This window comes from Pteropus medius, unplaced genomic scaffold (genome assembly GCF_902729225.1).
Source record: "Pteropus medius unplaced genomic scaffold, Ma_sr-lr_union100, whole genome shotgun sequence".
Classification (NCBI taxonomy): Eukaryota; Metazoa; Chordata; class Mammalia; order Chiroptera; family Pteropodidae; genus Pteropus; species Pteropus medius.
The window spans coordinates 1,576,529-1,593,145 of NW_024353906.1; the positions used below are offsets into that span (position 1 = coordinate 1,576,529).

A 16,617-nucleotide genomic window follows, 5' to 3' on the forward strand; every position below is an offset into this window, starting at 1 on the left:
TTGGCTAAAACTTTTTTGGGTAAGGCAGGACAATTGAGTTGGACATGTAGGATTATTTTTAATCACAAGCAAGGCTGGTAAAAAAAAAAAAAAAATAGAAGTATTTTCTGGTGACTCCTAAGTTATGGCAGAGAATTTAAGTAACCATAACTAAATTTTTTAATACTTTGGCTAATCTAAGCTTCATTGTGTATATAAAATATACTTTAAAAGGGTTAAAATGATATGTTCTTATATAATTAGAGGAATTACTCAGGAGACTTAATTTATGCAGTGTTCATGTTATTCACATGATTGGGGGAGTAGAATACTGTTGGACTAGAGTTTAGACCAGGAAAACTTTTTTGCCCCAAACTGAGCTATGATAATTTCACTCAAAATACACATGAATAAATTTTTAGAAGCGAGTAGCTTTATCACATATAAAAGCCTTGAAACAGTGACATGACTTTATATTGTGGTCCCCAAAGCAAGAGGATGTGCAAGTGCTCTCTGGGTCTTTACAAAATTACAAAATAAATGACTCTTTCTGTTTCTTTTCCACCTTCCTTTACTTAAAACTGTACATGGTGTTTGTTTGTGCCTCCAGCTGTTTGAGTAATCGTCTTGATTTCCAGAAAGCCAGGTCCACCTTGGGTGATGTTCACTGTCAAAGTTGGCTGAATCCATACAAGGACGGTCTAGACAAATATATTTAGGACTTTGGGCCTTCTCCCCTTCAGATGAATTGACCATTGCTCAGAGCATTTCAGGGTCTCAGTGTGCAGTGAACATCAAGCAAGTTCTCTGACCTTGAGGTTGCTGATGAGGCATGTTGACCACAGGGATTATGCAATTTTAGGGTAACATCTATTCGATTGATCTCTGTAGAAATAGCTTTATTGAGTTTTAATCCTTAATAGCTCCCGAAATTTTAATGGTTCTCTAATTAGAAACTTCTTTCTGGAAAGGAACTCAAAAGGGCCCAGAATAGCAACCACAGAATTTTGGTTGCTTTGCTCTTTCACATTATGATACTGAGAGATGCAGCAATCCAAGGTACGATAAACACATTTAGCACTTATATTTGAGAAAATTAAAAGATTAAGCCTCTTTCATAGATGCCAATGTGTATATCAGATCAAGATTGAATTGCCTGTGAAATAAAAACAGTGGCCTCCTTCATGTGTTAGGGATGATGCTGCTGACCCATGGACTTTGTATATTTGGGATTTTTTAAATGATTGCTGCAGTAACAGCACTCGACATTTCCCATGAGATCCTGGGAATAGGATCTCTGTCTGCCCCTGGCTTCTCTACTCATTTATTAGTTGTAATAGGAAAATATATAAAACTTACTGAATAGTTATTTGTGCCAAACGCTGTCCTAAATATTTTACATGGATTATTTTAGTTCTTACTTGAATGTATCATTTCACCTTGCTGAGCTTCATGTTTTTGTCATCTTAAAAATATGTTATGATTTGTCCACTGCTCAGTGTGAGTGTAAATATTAAATTTGTTAAAATGTATGGAAGTTCTTTGAAAATTCTAAAGCACTAGCTTTGGGGATTAAGTCTGACCATGAAACTTATTAAATTTAACTACATTAAACTACATCCTTATCCATTAGAAATGTGGTTCAAAAACTGCGCATTTGACCAAGATATACTGTCCCTCTGCCTGATGACCAAAAGCAGTTTTGCAAGTGTACCTAATGCTTCTTTTAAAAATTTTGTGATAAAATATATGTAACATAATATTTATTATTCTAACCGTTTGTAAATGTGACATTAATACATTTGCTATGTTATGTAACCGTCACCACCAAAAATACTCTGTGGCCATTAAATAATAACTCTCTCTACTCCCCTACTCGTAACCCCTAATAATCTCTCTTCTACTATCTTTCTTTATGAATTTGCCTGTTCCAAGTACTTTATATAAGTGGAGTCATACAACATTTGTCCTTCTGTATCTGGCGTATTTCACCAAGCATAGTATTTTCAAGGTCTATTCATCTTATAGCATATATCAATTATCTATTCCTTTTTATGGCTGAGTGATATCCCATTTTATATATATATGTCTGTGTGTGTGTGTGTGTATGTTATTTGTTTATCCATTCATCTGTTGATGGACACTTGGGTTGTTTCAAACTTTTGGCTATTGTGAATAATGCTGCTGTGAACATTGGTGTACAAATATCTGTTCTAGAAGGATATATATGTAGGAGTAGAATTGTTGGGTCACATGGTAGTTGTTTAACTTTTTGAGAAACTGCCAAAGTGTTTTCCACAGGGGCTGCACAATTTTACAGTCCTACCCGTGATGCAAGAGAGTTCTGATTTATCCACATCCTCACCGACACTTTTTATTTTCCGACATTTTTAAAAAAATTATAGACATCCTAGTAGATGTGAAATGTTATCTCATTTTGGTTCTGATTTTTCATTTCCTTATTGGTTAATGATTTTGAGCATCTTTTCATATGCTTGTTGGACATTCGTGTATCTTCCTTGAAGAATGTTGAAGTACTTTGCCCATTTTTGAATGGGGATTTTTGTTTTTCATTGTTGTTAAATTTCAGAATTTCTTTATATATTCTAGGTATTATCCTCTATCAGATATATGATATTTTCTCCCATTCTGTAGGTTGTCTTTTCACTTACTTGGTGGTATCTTTTGATGTGTAGAAGTTTTTGGTGTTGACGAAGTCCGATTTATCTATTTCATTTTTGTTGCCTGTGCTTTTGCTGTCACATCCATGAAATTGTTGCCAAATCCAACACAGGATTTACTCCTGTATTTTCTTCTAAGTACTATACTTTTAATACTTAGAAGTACTATACTTTTAGTACTTAAGTTTAGGTCTTTCATCTATTTGAGTTAATTCTTATATATAGTATAAAGTTAAAGGTCCAATTTTAGTCTTTTGCATGTGGGTATCCAGTTTTCCCAGCACCATTTGTTGAAAAGATGTCCTTTCCCCATTGAAAGGTCCTGGTACCCTTGTGAAAAATCAATTAACCATATATGTTAGGATTTATTTATGGGCTCTTTATTCTGTTTAATTGGTCTATATATCTGTTCTTATGTCAGTACCATACTGTTTTTATTACTGTAGCTTTGTAGTAAATTTTGAACTCAGGAAGTATGGGTCTTCCAAATTTATTCTTTTTCAAGATTGTTTTGGCTATAACGGTCCCGTGCAATTCCATATAAATTTGAATATCCGCTTTTCCATTTCTATCAAAAAGATTGTTAGAATTTTAATAGAGATTTCACTGAATCTGTAGGATGCTTTGGGTAGTATTGACATCTTAACAATTTTAAGTCTTCCTTTTCATGAACGTAGATGCCTTTCCTTTTATTTAGGTCTTTTAAATTTTCTTTCAGCGATATTTTATTGTTCAGTGTTCAAGTCTTTTTACATCTTTGGTTAGATTTATTCCTAAATATTTGATTCTCGCAGATGCTATTGTAAACAGAACTGCTTTCTTAATTTCTTTTTAGATTGTTCATTGCTTGTGTGTAGAAACACAATTGATTTTTGAGTGTTAATCCAGTACCCTGTGACTTACCTGAATTTATTAGCTCTTGTAGCTTTCTTGTGGATTCTTTGGGATTTTGTATATATAGGATCATGTGCAACTAGAGATAGTTTTATCTCTTCTTTACTAATTTAGATGCCTTTCATTTCTTTCTTTCTTTTTTTTTCTTGTTTTTGTTTTTCTTTTTTTTCTTTTTTTGGTCTAATAGTGCTGGCTAGAACTTCCAGTATAATGTTGTATAGCAACAGTGAAAGTGGGCATCATTGTCTTGTTTCTGATATCTTAGGGGGAAAGCTTTTAGTATTTTACCATTAAGTAGGATGTTAGCTATAGGTTTTTCATAACTACCTGGAAAGGGTGTCAGATCTTTTCAAATTCATTTTTGCATCAATTGAGATGATCATGTGGGTTTTTCCCCTTTGTTCTATTAATGTGATATAGTACACCGATTTTTTTTTTTTTAATGTTAAACCACACTTATAATCCTGGGATAAATCCTACCTTGCCATGGTGAATAATCCTTTTAATATGCTTTTGTATTCAATATGCTAATATTTTGTTGAGGATCTTTGTATCTATATTCATAAAGGATATTGGTTTGTTTTCCTTTTCTGCGATGTCTTTATCTGGCTTTGGTTTCATGGTAGTGTTGGCCTTATTACCTCATAGTTAGGAACTGTTTCCTCTTCTTCAATTTTTTGAAAAATTTGGGAAGAATTAGTGTTAACTTTTCTTAAATGTTCCATTGAATTTACTGGTGAAGCCATTTGGTCTAAAACTTTTCTTGGTTGGGAGGTTTTTGATTACTGATTCAATCTTTTTACTTGTTATAAGTCTGTTGATATTTTCTATTTCTTCTTGATTCAGCTTAGCTAATTTGTGTGTTTCGAGAAATTTGTCCATTTCTTGAATTTTCTAATTTGTTGGTGTGTAATTGTTACCTAATGCTTCTTTTTAATTCTTTTGTTTCAGTTAGTATTTATTGAGCACCATTTATTTGTCAAGATACATATATATATATATAAAATTTTATATAAATAAAATGATATATATTTATATAAAATAAATGACATATATTTATCTAAAATAAATGTATATAAATATATATAAGTATATATTCTCATTTAATTTTCATAAGATATAACTTCTAAGATATAAATGGCATTATCTCTGTTTTTTGCTAAAAGAAAAAAACCCTAAAAGTCAAAGAAGTTGATTAACTTAGTGGAGATAGAATTTAAATTGAAGTTTCTGATTTGAGATTTTACACTCTTGCAGACATGGTTAAAGTGTGTACGATATTAAGAAAAGTCTAGCTGCTCTGGAAACAATGAGAGTTATATGTACGGAGTTATCCAAATGCTTTCTTGTAAAGCTAGCCATTTCTACCTCTTCTAGAATTAAAGCAGAGGTGTGTAACCACTGTTGCCGGAAAACTTGATTAAATCTATCTACTTGAAATTAAAGCATTTATGGTTCTTCAGATTCATATTCTCATTTTTAAATGAAAATGTTGAGGTCCAAGAAGAAAATATATTCACCCACGTAAACTAACCTGGTTTTATAGAGATCATTTTAACTCTGCCCTCCTTTAACTATGGAGGCTATATCATGGGTGAGCTGTCATTAAGGCATGAACTATGACTTCTTATTTTAATTTGATTTCTTATAATGGGATGACTTTATATCAGTTAATCCACCTTCACTTAATTAATTGCTATTGTGACGCATTCCATGGATTTTCATATCATTGGTCAAGGGTCTGGATGCATTTATGAAACAAGTAAAGACATTAAGATTGATCCTTGATTCTTAGCTCTTTAAAAGTATGAAAAATAATGCACATGCTCATAGAAAAAGTCCTACGATCAAGACTCTTCTCATCATTGATCTATTGTTTGATGAATAGAGAAGGAGAAATTTAGTAAGAGAAATAAGAGCATGGTGACCTCATCAATATACACTATAATTCTTGCCAAATTTTATCCAGTTGTCCTCAGAAGAAACGAAAGGTTTTGTTTCATTTTTAAGATTCTAAGTGTATCACCCATTACCTGCTAATTTTTGATGCAATGTGCTGTCTCACAAAGATAAATTCAGCTTGATTATGACATTCTCTCAGAATATAAAGGAGTTGTAATATTTTGCTATTCTGAATACGTACATCTAGACAAGATGCAGTGTGGCATGTCCAAGTTTATATTGGTGATAAAGATTGGAATATTTCCACATTATAGCAAGAATGACAACAGTGGAGTCTATCTATAAGTTATTTGGCAACTCAAATAATTTACCATCATTCTATAATATCACTACACAATAATCTGTGAGATAGTTAGGGATGTATAGTATAGTTTTTCTTCTGTTTTGGAGGGTAGAAAATGAGGAATGAGACTTTGAGCCAGTTACTGAAGAATCTTTGAATCCTGTCTTCCTAGTTTAGTGTATTTTTCTTTTCTACTCCTCTCAATCTCTCTAAATGATTTCCTTAGTTGGTTAATATTTGAAGTTAATATCTCAGACCATCCCTTGTCTTTCCGAAGAATCAAAGTAAATGGACAGAATTTTACCATAAGATTTTGAACTCTTTAATAAAAGTGAAATATATATATTTCTGAATTACACAAACTAGGAGTACTCTTATAAGAGGTAGCCTGAGTCTAATGGGTCCTAGATTCTCCTGTATTTAAGTCTTAATAAGTTTTTGCCTTCATTTCAGTTTCCTTGAAAATTAAAAAATATACCTTCTCTCATCTAAGGACTCTTGCTGTGGAGCTACTTTCATTCCAAAGGAATGTTGCCTATTGTGACAAATGAAACTAAAGTCAGGCAACTTCTCCATAGGTTTTTAAATCTGTTTTCTATTTGTTCTATAATCTTCAGGTAAAAATAGTTGGAAAACCCAGAAGGCTGGAAAAATGGATTTACGGAATGGATATTATTTCCCAAATTGGCTTTTTGAGGTTGTCTTCCTACACCAGAGGTAGCAAGGGCCAGATTACAGCAGTGCCTAAAACCAGCCTGTTCCAACAGGCTTCATCTTCCTTTGTACACATTTAAAAAGAATGGGTCCTCACGCAAGCATTTCAAATCCAGAGACAAATTTGAAAAAAATTGCTACAACATGTTGACTGATTCCTTGCCAAGGCAGCCACTGAGAACTTTTACTTGGTAAACTCTTACACAGAGAAAATTAAGAGGGGGTTGAGGAGGAAGAACAAGTAATTTTGTTACCAAAAAAAAAAAAAGAAACTTTACAATCCCTAAATTCCTCTCCCTCTTATATTTTCCCCTTCTGCTTTTAACCCCTCTCTTTCCTTTGCTCTTATCTTCTTCCTCTCCTGCCTTTTCCTTTTTCTCTCTTCTAATAATTGTTGGTGATATTCTCTGTTGCTCTAATGTATTCATTTTTACTTTTAGTATCAATACAATGATATGTTCTGAAGAAATACCTTTCCAAGGATTATATTTAGATATAGAGATTCAAACCAGCAGAAAGGTTAAGAATGTTTTTAAAATATGCTTGTCAGTGGTGAAAAGAAAGCTGTTTGTAGCCAGCAGGTGAGCTGGAGAGTACTACAGGGTGTGGTAGAGATAGTAATAAATTAACTGGCAAGCCAAAAACTATTTTAAAAAATCAGCTATTTCATAGCATAGAAGCATGACAGCTATGAAAAAAGGAGTGCCCCAGGGAATTCTTTTAGAGTTTGATTTTTTAAAATATGTTTGACATGAAAAATGTTTTAGTACAAATAAAGCAACTGGTATTAAACTTACAGGGAGGAGGGGTTGTGGTTTAGAGTTAGTATGAATAATGCATGATATTTAAAGAAAGAATAGCTCTAAAATGTTCCGGGAGGCAGTCCATGCTGATGGTTGGAATGGTGATTTTTTCCCCCTATTTTTGAAGCATCATTAATTCAGCATCGCTTTGTGATTTTTTTAACCTGATAAGATATTGACCAAAGAAATACTATTTTACTTAGTTTAGGATATTCTTTCATCAGATAATTTAGTTTAAATATCAAGAAGATCAGTAGAATTATTTAAGCATAAAGCGACAGTCATTTACTATAAAAAATAATTTGGCCTAGTTATCTTTTTTAAAAAGCTCATGTAACACTGCAAAACAAAATCAACCTCATGGAAGGGGAAAAACAAGATCAGATATTTTGAACATTACTCCATAGGAGATCAGCACAATATAGTTTAGTGAATGCATTGTAGCAGCGCTCCATATGCAATCAGAAGCCAATTGTTACTGGACTGTGTACAAGCACACACTGTGCTCAATGGTCTGATGAGGTATTATGGATATGATGCAAAGAGACTGTGTAGATTAGAAGCTAACAATTTGTTAAAAGTGAAAGCAACTTAACATTTACATTGGTCCAGCTGAGTAGCACTTCATGTGGCAAGCAGGATGAGTTCCAAGGAACCAGGGGCATCAGGAAGGCTCCAGGTATTAGTGTCCATGCAGAAAGAAGAGGTTTTGTTGCTTTCCAGTTGACTACCTTTATTACTGTGATTCTTTCTATATTGTCTCTTCATTATTGCATTCAGCTTTCAGTGTGGAAAAGTTCATGCAAAACCGTATGATTATTATAAATGTCAAAAATGTGTGGAGGAACAGCCTATTAAAATATAGCCTAGAGATAGTACATAACACTGACTTTAAATAAGTAGCTGAAGCCAAAGTGATACTCCATTAAATCACTGATATTGTGTAATTTATCCATAAGTATTAATTTTGCTTTCAGTTACCACTATCACAGTACATTCCTCATCATTTTCTCTTGGTTCTCCTGGTCACTGCACACAGCCTGTGTTCTTAGGTCACAGACAGTACTTCATTCCTATTTAGGAGTGGTGTGGAGTCAGAAACACATTAAGATGTAGCATTGATCTCTGCTGAACCATGCTCAATCTCTACCAGAGTTTTAATGAAGATGTTCCATGTAAAATGCATGGTTATTTAATGAAATCATCATCAAAGAATAAGTGATAAGTGCGTAGTGTGCATGATTCTGTACTAGGATCCACCAGAAGTTAATCCAGAAAAATAAGGTTTCCTCTCTCTTTGGGATACCAGGCATTTCAAAGAATGTTGGCAGATAAGATTAGCTTCTCTCTCACCCTATCAAATTGAAAAGGATGTTTAAAAATTTTTTTTTCCTATTTTTTATAAAATAAAGTTTAGGGTTATAGACGGTCAATAGCTCATACTCTTTCTTGGACTCGAATGCTCTGCCTTGTGTACCAAGCCAAACTTTTTGTTGTTCTAATATAAAAGCCTTTTCAGTGAACTGAGTGTCAGCCTGGCTTGAAGATTTTTTTTTTTACTTAAAAAAAAATGATGTATTACAAGATTTGTAATGGAGTGAACATGCTTGAATTGCACATTTAATTTTTTAACATCACATTCATGTTTTGCCAGTTTGCCTACCAGCTATCTGTTAACAAAAAGTTCCAAGGCAGCACTGCAAGTCTGTGCCCAACTAAGCCTTTTGTTTCTGCAGATGTTTGGGCTTAGAGCAGTGTTGTAAAGCTCAGGCAATCCAAGGACCATGTTTGTACTTGTCTGCTGCTATTCCCTGTGCATTGTCTAAACCTGTATGCATTGTTCTTTCCGACAGGTGATAACTACCCCGTACAGTTCATTCCATCAACAATGGCAGCTGCTGCTGCTTCTGGGCTCAGCCCTTTACAGCTCCAGGTAAGTGCCAGAAGAAAAAAATGTGGGACATGAGCCAGAACTTTAGTGGAAAACTGCTAACCAGCTGTATGCTAAATAATGGCCTGAATGTTAAATAATTTTTTAAGCATAGCCTAGAAGGATTAACACCTTATGTACTTACCATACTGCAAATAGAAGAGAAAACTGCCAGTTTCAATATTTTTTAAAGGAAAAATGATGTAATGACTTATGACTATATCTTCTCTATCAGATGAATTCATGGTTTTACAAGGTTTTTTTTTTTTATGGTTAGTTGTTACTGACTATATTAGCTTTTTCCTTATCAATTTTCCATCCATGTCTTCATTTATGTCCAGATTAGCTTTTACACATAAGCATCAAAACAGAAAACAATTTTGGATGTTTTCCTTCTTGCAGCTCGTAGAATAGGGGGTTGTTATTACCAAATTACTTTAGCTATTTAGTAAAATCTAAACACATTGCACCTGAAAATGTGCAGCCTCATCCTGATCCTCTTCCTCATGCCAGGTCAAAAGTGTGGGCATGGTGTCTGACCAAGCGCTCTTTACTTAAAAGCTAAACTTGGGGAGAAAGTGTTTAGGGAGTTGAATAAAAAATCGTTTGTACCTTATCTCCTTCACAGTAGAATGAAGGGTTTACATTAGGACTAGGTGCTCTTTATACTCTTTTAGCACGCCGCTTTAATGGGAAATTGACTTTAAAAATGAGTATTTATTTTAACAAAAAGGTAGTATCATTGAAATAATGGTTAAACCTTTAGAATTGGAATATTTTGAAAATATATAATAACTTTGAATTTCAACAGCGAAAAGATAGTATTTTATTCTTATAATTTACTGTGATTATTTTTGAGTTTTCTTAAATAATCTAAGGAATAGCATCTGGCTAGGCATTTTTATTTCTTCTTTGTTATTCCCTATATGACATGAACATAAAAAATGTACAAATATTTTATCATCAAAAACAACCATTTTGCGCATTTTCAGTTGGGTCTGCAAATAAAAAATTTTCAGTACTTTGAGAACTGTTTATCATAAGCCTCATTCAGAAAGCCTTAAAGATATTACTTGTTATGGACTATGTAGCAGAACTACAAATTTTGACTAACAGAAGCAGCAGTGCTATTTCTCTTCCAAACCTTCAGCTTCCCCACTACTAACACTGAAGCTTACTGAAGTTGGTAAAATCTAGAAAGAAACCTCACTCATAAGAAATCTAATTTATTTCTCCTTTTCTGACAGCTATGCTATACAGTATCCTTGAATCAGAGGCAGAAATAAGAACCAGTACCGTTGTTTGATCTTATAACCAAGTTTTTATGAAAGAGCATCCGGGTCTTAAACCTTCTACTTTCTATTCATTGATGTGGTCAACACCCTGGGTTTAGAAGTATGTGTTCTATTTCATGAGTTCTGACAGTATGTTTTGTCTTTTTTTTTTTTTCTGAATATGCTACTAAACAGAAGGGTCATGTCTCCCACCCACAAATTAACCCAAGGCTAAAGGGCCTAAGTGACCGTTTTGGCAGGAGTTTGGACACCTTTGAACATGGTGGTGGCCACTCTTACAACCACAAACAGATTGAGGTATGAATACTTCCATGGGTGCTTCATTGGGTGGGGGACTGGATTGTTCAGTCATATTCTAGGCTTTTTTTAAAAAGTGGCAAACACTCAACCTAAACACTATAATGTAACCTTTCCTTTTTTCTCACTCCTAAGGAGGCTCAGTTTTGCTCCTTTTCTTTCAGAAAGAAAGACAAACCTCAAATTGATGTCCCTGAATTAGATTATTGCTATATATTTAGGCAAATTCTTTACATTACGAATGTCTTCAAAACAATCTTTATTTCTCTTACTCTTCTACTTTTTAATGTATAGTACTGTACTGTGTTTAAAAAAAACACTTAAACATTTTTTTTTTAATCTCATTTGACCATAGAACCACCCTGTAAAGTTGATAGAATATAATTCTGCTTGTACAGACAAAATGACAGAAGTTTAGAGAGGTCAAGTTATTTAACCAAGGCTTATATTCATGGAGTCGGAGTTATTACCCAGGATTTCTAACTCTACCTAACTCAGGTTTCCTAGTTTAGTTTTCTCAGGCTGAAGTAGGGATAGGTGCTTGGGCCAGAAATTGCCTTTTGCCCCATAAACTTCTATAGTTATTCTTTTCATATTTGACTTTCAGCAAAGCTCTTTGTTATTTTCGTGGGATAGTCTTACTACTTGGCAGAAGGAGGCTTATGTGGCTCTTTTGAAAAACCAAGTACTTTTCTTCTATAGGGACCCAATCCTTCTCTCTACAATTTCATGCTTAATTCCTCCCCTGTCTCACTGGTGTCCCCCTCTGGGACTATCAGATACTGGAAAGTTGCCAAGAAAATGGAGACAGGTTACCTCAGACTGAAGCACACAATTAACTTTTTAAATTTCATATTCTAAACTAGGATGGGAAATTCGATTTAAAAAAAAAAAAGAAAATCATTACATCTAGCAAAGTTGTATATTCAGCTCTTATTGGCTCTGTTAGTCTATACATATCAAAAACTATGTACTCAGTAAAGGGTCCTTTTGACATCTCTGTGCCTTTTGAATCTGCATTTTTGGAAAATAATAAAGCTCACTTGTAAGAAGAAAGAAGAAGACAAAATCAAAGTCCACCTTGGAAGTTGCCTAAGGAGGAGTTCCAGAATTCATTGCCCACCTCCCTTTTCCCTTTTCCCTTTGATATAAAAGGTACACAGGGGGTTTCCACCCAGGCAGGACCAGGCATATACTGTCAGAATATCTGTTGTCTTCTATACAGCCAGAAGGGATTTCTTTTCTAAGGCTTTCTTTCGAATGTAGAAAAGGTGCCATGTTTCTAGACACTCTGAAAGTCTGCCATGTTGGGGATTGACTGCTTAACAGATAGATACCTGGACATTAGCAGCAGGCCTTCCTATGTGATGATGGTTAGCAAGCTGACGTGCTCAAGACAGAGAGTTTGTGAAACTTTTAAGTGCTTGATAGAATGTGAAAGCAGGTGGCCTTGGCATGAATGCAAGACTTCCTCTACTCTTTGACTTTTATTTTCTCTTGAGGTGTTGATTTCCAGCCCAGAAACCTTCCCTTAGCCAGTTTTCTACCTGGTCTTTTCTTTTACTAGTTTTTCACTTAGGTTGACTTCTTTCCTCAAAAACATCTCTGGTTCCTGATGCTGTCAAATCTGGCTTCTGTTGGATTTCTCAAAACCATAACATCATATACATGAGTGCCAAATCTGGGTATTGCTATAGCAATGCTGATCTAGAAGCACAACATAATGCCAAATGTCTGTCACTTTTATTAGGCTAAATAATAGAAAACCCATTAAAGCAGGAGCCCTCATAGCTTTGTAGTTTAAGTTTGAGCTGATTTGAGAGTTTCCTGGGTTTTTTATTTTTCCTGCTTCTATTTTTTGCAACTTTTCACTGCATGTCAGGGAAGCTTTGTTCTGTTTGCTTGTATGATATACTGGTTAGAAAAGATTGACCTTGTTTGAAAAGGCATGTTTCCCAAAGTTTTCTGGTATAACATGTTTATGGGAATGTTTTTGAACAGCGTAGTAGATACTCATATCTAAGCTGCTATAGACATTAACATTTTAAATCTTGAGCAAGAGCAGAGAGAATATTTAATAATATCTTGCTTTATTGATTTTAAACTCTACGTTCTTTTCTAGCTAAGATTTTCTCTGCTCCTTTGACAAGCTAAAATGTCACAGCTCTGTCAACAATCATGATCATGATAAACTGTTGATACTAAGGAAGCATTACAATTATGTTAACTGGTTTTATTTCTAAACAGAAATTCTCAGGAAGAAAAGTCCACAATGCATGCATACCATCACCATGCCTGAGTAAATCTTGACAGTGTTTATAGTTATTCAAAGCCTGAAATATTGTTATCAAGTAGAGAAAAGGTATTTAAAGTGAAAAAATACCCTCTTTACATTAGTGTATGCCAGTTCTTTCTTTAAGATAAGGAAGATGCAGGAAAGTTTTTTTCTTTTTTTTTTTCTTCTTTTTTTTTTTTGTTTTCTGTGCTAATCTGAGGCATGGTTCTCTCTGCCTCAGGGGCACAATATTAGAAGAGAGCAGGCCAAAGAATGCTATTTTTAGTTGAACAGTTCAGCAGATGGAGTCATGAATACTTATATATCTGAAGGTTGAGGGGCTTAAACCATTAATTTTGATAATGTATTTAACCCTGGGAACAATCAGAAACTGTAACTCTAAGGTTACAGTGCTTTTGACCTTTAGAGAACAGAGAGCACTTGCTACAGTAAACAGTATATTATATTGCTACTTATTCCAATTCTCTACCCATATAAATTTCAGGATCAGTTGCCATTTGCTTTCCTCAGCTATGTTAACATTGGCCCTTCAAGGAAGTTGTAAGGAGAAGAGGAGGAACCAGTATAATGAGGTGGTCATGTAAATATGGCTTTTAAATAGCTAAGATGTTAGGTTGTTTCTGAAGAAATATTTTCCTAGAAACCAAACTCTGAATGACTTCTTTTAAAAGGAAAAAGTGGTTTCAGTGTATTGATTCATCTTACATGGTAACTTTCAATATGATAGATCCTTAAAATGATTTCGTTTCGTTTTGTCTTTAATTGGGAGTAATGTGGCCTCAGAGTTGTAGCTTAAATTAAACACAATCTGGTACCGTGTCATGCCAAGTGATACACCTGTCTCATGCCTTCTTATTAAATGATGCATGCTTCTCTTTAACAAATACAGCAGTTAAATATCACACAGCTTAAGAATTTCTAATTAAAATATCTCCACATGTCAGCATATTGGTAATGTATTATTTTAATCCATTTATTTTGTTTATGAAACAGTGACATATGTTTAGATTGTGAAATATATGAGCCTTAAAAATCACTTTATTGAAGAAAATTAATTCCTACAATACTGTCTTGGTAATGTGTTCACTCACCCAGTCAGTCACTGGCAGCGCTGCCAGTCTTAATGTTGGGTAGACATACTTACCAGTTTTATCTCATAACGGCCTTGGAAAGAAGCAGTAACAGATCTTTTTCTTAGCTCCAAATGATAAGGCTTTTCTTTCTTTACTTTTTTTTCTTACTCATTAATTCAAACCTGTCCCCCCAAAACACTTTTGTTGCTTCTTTTTTTTTTTTTAAATACAGTGAAGGATGAGACTGAGTCTGTATGTATAAGGGATCCTGAAAGACCAATCAAAATTAAAAACAAGCTAGTTACCTTTTCGAAGTTAGACATAGTAATTTGTTTGTCAGCAGGGAGATGTTTGGGTCAGCTCTGAGATAAAGTGACTGTCAGCAGTTATTCCTACAGGACAAGTAATTTCACTCAATGTATTACTGACAGATTGCTCACTTCTCTGAATCACTGGAGAAAACAAACTTAATATTGTTACAGGCAGAGTTTCTGTCTTCATTAGCCCCAGAGAATGATTTTTATTGAGCATTCAAAGCCTACCAAGCTTTGGTTGGAACATATTTTAACAGACGAGTTCTTATAATGATAATAGTAGTCTAAATGAAAGGAATTAAATATGAAAATTAAAGAAAATTAATATAAATGCATTTGCACTTTTATGTGATGGACATTATGTACAGTTTGGGGGAAACCTGAGGAAAGGAGTATAATTGGAGCCTTAAAACACCAGGAAACCCCACCAACCATAAGTTATTCTTAAATGAAACTATTAAAGTCTTGCCAAGTTTGCAAAGATGAAGGAGAACAATTGAAGTTTTTGCAAAAGTGAGTACAAACACATATTTTATTTAAATGATATTGTCAGTTTTCATGCTACAAATGGAAAGTGAAGAAGTGCCCATCAACACTGAGAATACTCTATCTCTATTTCAGTTACAGCCTGAATCTTTATGGTATTGTATTTAGATATTTTTCTCTGGCTCATACCCTGTCTTCTTGTTTGCAATTGTAAACATGCCTCAGTTCTGTGGAGGAATGAGAGGGTGACTTAGCTATGCTGGGTGGGCTTGATAGGTTGTGATTTCGAATAGAGAGTTGAATAAGGAGTTGATTAGAATGACCTATTACTGGCTACCCAATGGAGAAAAAGGAATGCACTGATTCGAAGCTTGTTTTGAGGATGCCAACTATGGGGTTGTACTTTGAGGAGAAATGCTTGTTTTTCTCTTAATCAGCCTTCCCTCACCCCCTTTGACTTTTAAGAGTGTGATGGAACTTGGGAGGACTGTTATAGCTTGGATTGGATGAGCTGGGAACTAATGGAGTAAACTCCACTTTGGAATCCGTATCTCGGATTAAAGTTTCTACTATTACTTACTTGCTATGTTGTCCTATATTAGTCTCAGATTCCCTTATTTTTACAGTCTGTTCATTGTCAAAAAGGGATATTTATTCTCAGGGCTTTTGTAAATAGTGAATGGGATTATGAGGCATATGTTAGATTTCCACACACACAAAAATCATCAGAATAGGACAACACTTTCCAATATCCTATTAAATAGTCAATTCTACTCTAGCTTTGCTGCCTAAAATGCTTCTGACAGGTAACTAATCCTCTAGAATGTAAGTCACTGAATTCAGGGACTTTTGTCTCTTTCATTTACTGTTGAATCCCTAATTTTGCCTGGTACAGTAGTTGGTAAAATGAATGAATTAATGAATTTATTATTGGGGGGCCATCTGGGACCCAAACTCTTTGAAAACCTTTTTTTTCGGTGGGGGGGGAGTATGTTCAGTCAAGTGCTCTCTCTTTAGGAGGCATTATTTCATGTAAACAACTTTTCATTTCTAGTCTTCTTAAGAAAAATGGCAGGTACCAGGAGAGTCCTGATGGAGGTTAAAGAAATATAGGCAGATCAGAGAAGGCTACAAAACGTGAAGACATTCCCTAGTGTTTGGAAATAGGATTGTCATTGTATTCAGTGAAATAGAGTAAGTTTATAGCTATCCACAAAATTAAAACATTGAATAAACTGGATATTCTTTTAGAAATTGGATTTTCAGTTGGTAATATCTAAAAGGTGATAGAGTACAGCTCTTCTTATACAGCTCTGTTAATTACTGTATTTAAGTTATTCGATTGATGGAATGTTCAGCTATACTCACAGAGGTGGTTCAGTAGGAGCACAGGACCTTGGAATTACCAAATCAGTGCAGTCCTCTATCTTTCCTAATGTAAGATTTCCACCAACATTCATTTAGCTCCAGCCTCACAAATTAATACACTCAACAGGGAGCTCCCAGTGTGTGAATACTTATATTTAAATGGACTGTATGTAAAATGCAATATTTTCTAAAATAGTGACTGGTATTTTTATTCTAATTTTTACCAGACTGGAGTTTTGAGG

The 16,617-nt window shown here is 34.3% G+C and overlaps 1 protein-coding gene across 4 annotated transcripts in view; it reads left to right on the forward strand.

Moving 5' to 3' along the window:
* Nucleotides 1-16,617, forward strand: part of SOX6 (SRY-box transcription factor 6) — a 460,797-nt gene that overhangs the window by 341,660 nt on the left and 102,520 nt on the right. For all 4 annotated transcript variants that reach the window (XM_039851521.1, XM_039851522.1, XM_039851519.1 and 1 more), the window contains exons 8-9: nt 9,170-9,249; nt 10,716-10,838. In XM_039851521.1, the coding sequence (XP_039707455.1) occupies nt 9,170-9,249; nt 10,716-10,838 (203 nt within the window). The remainder of the gene's footprint in view (nt 1-9,169; nt 9,250-10,715; nt 10,839-16,617) is intronic.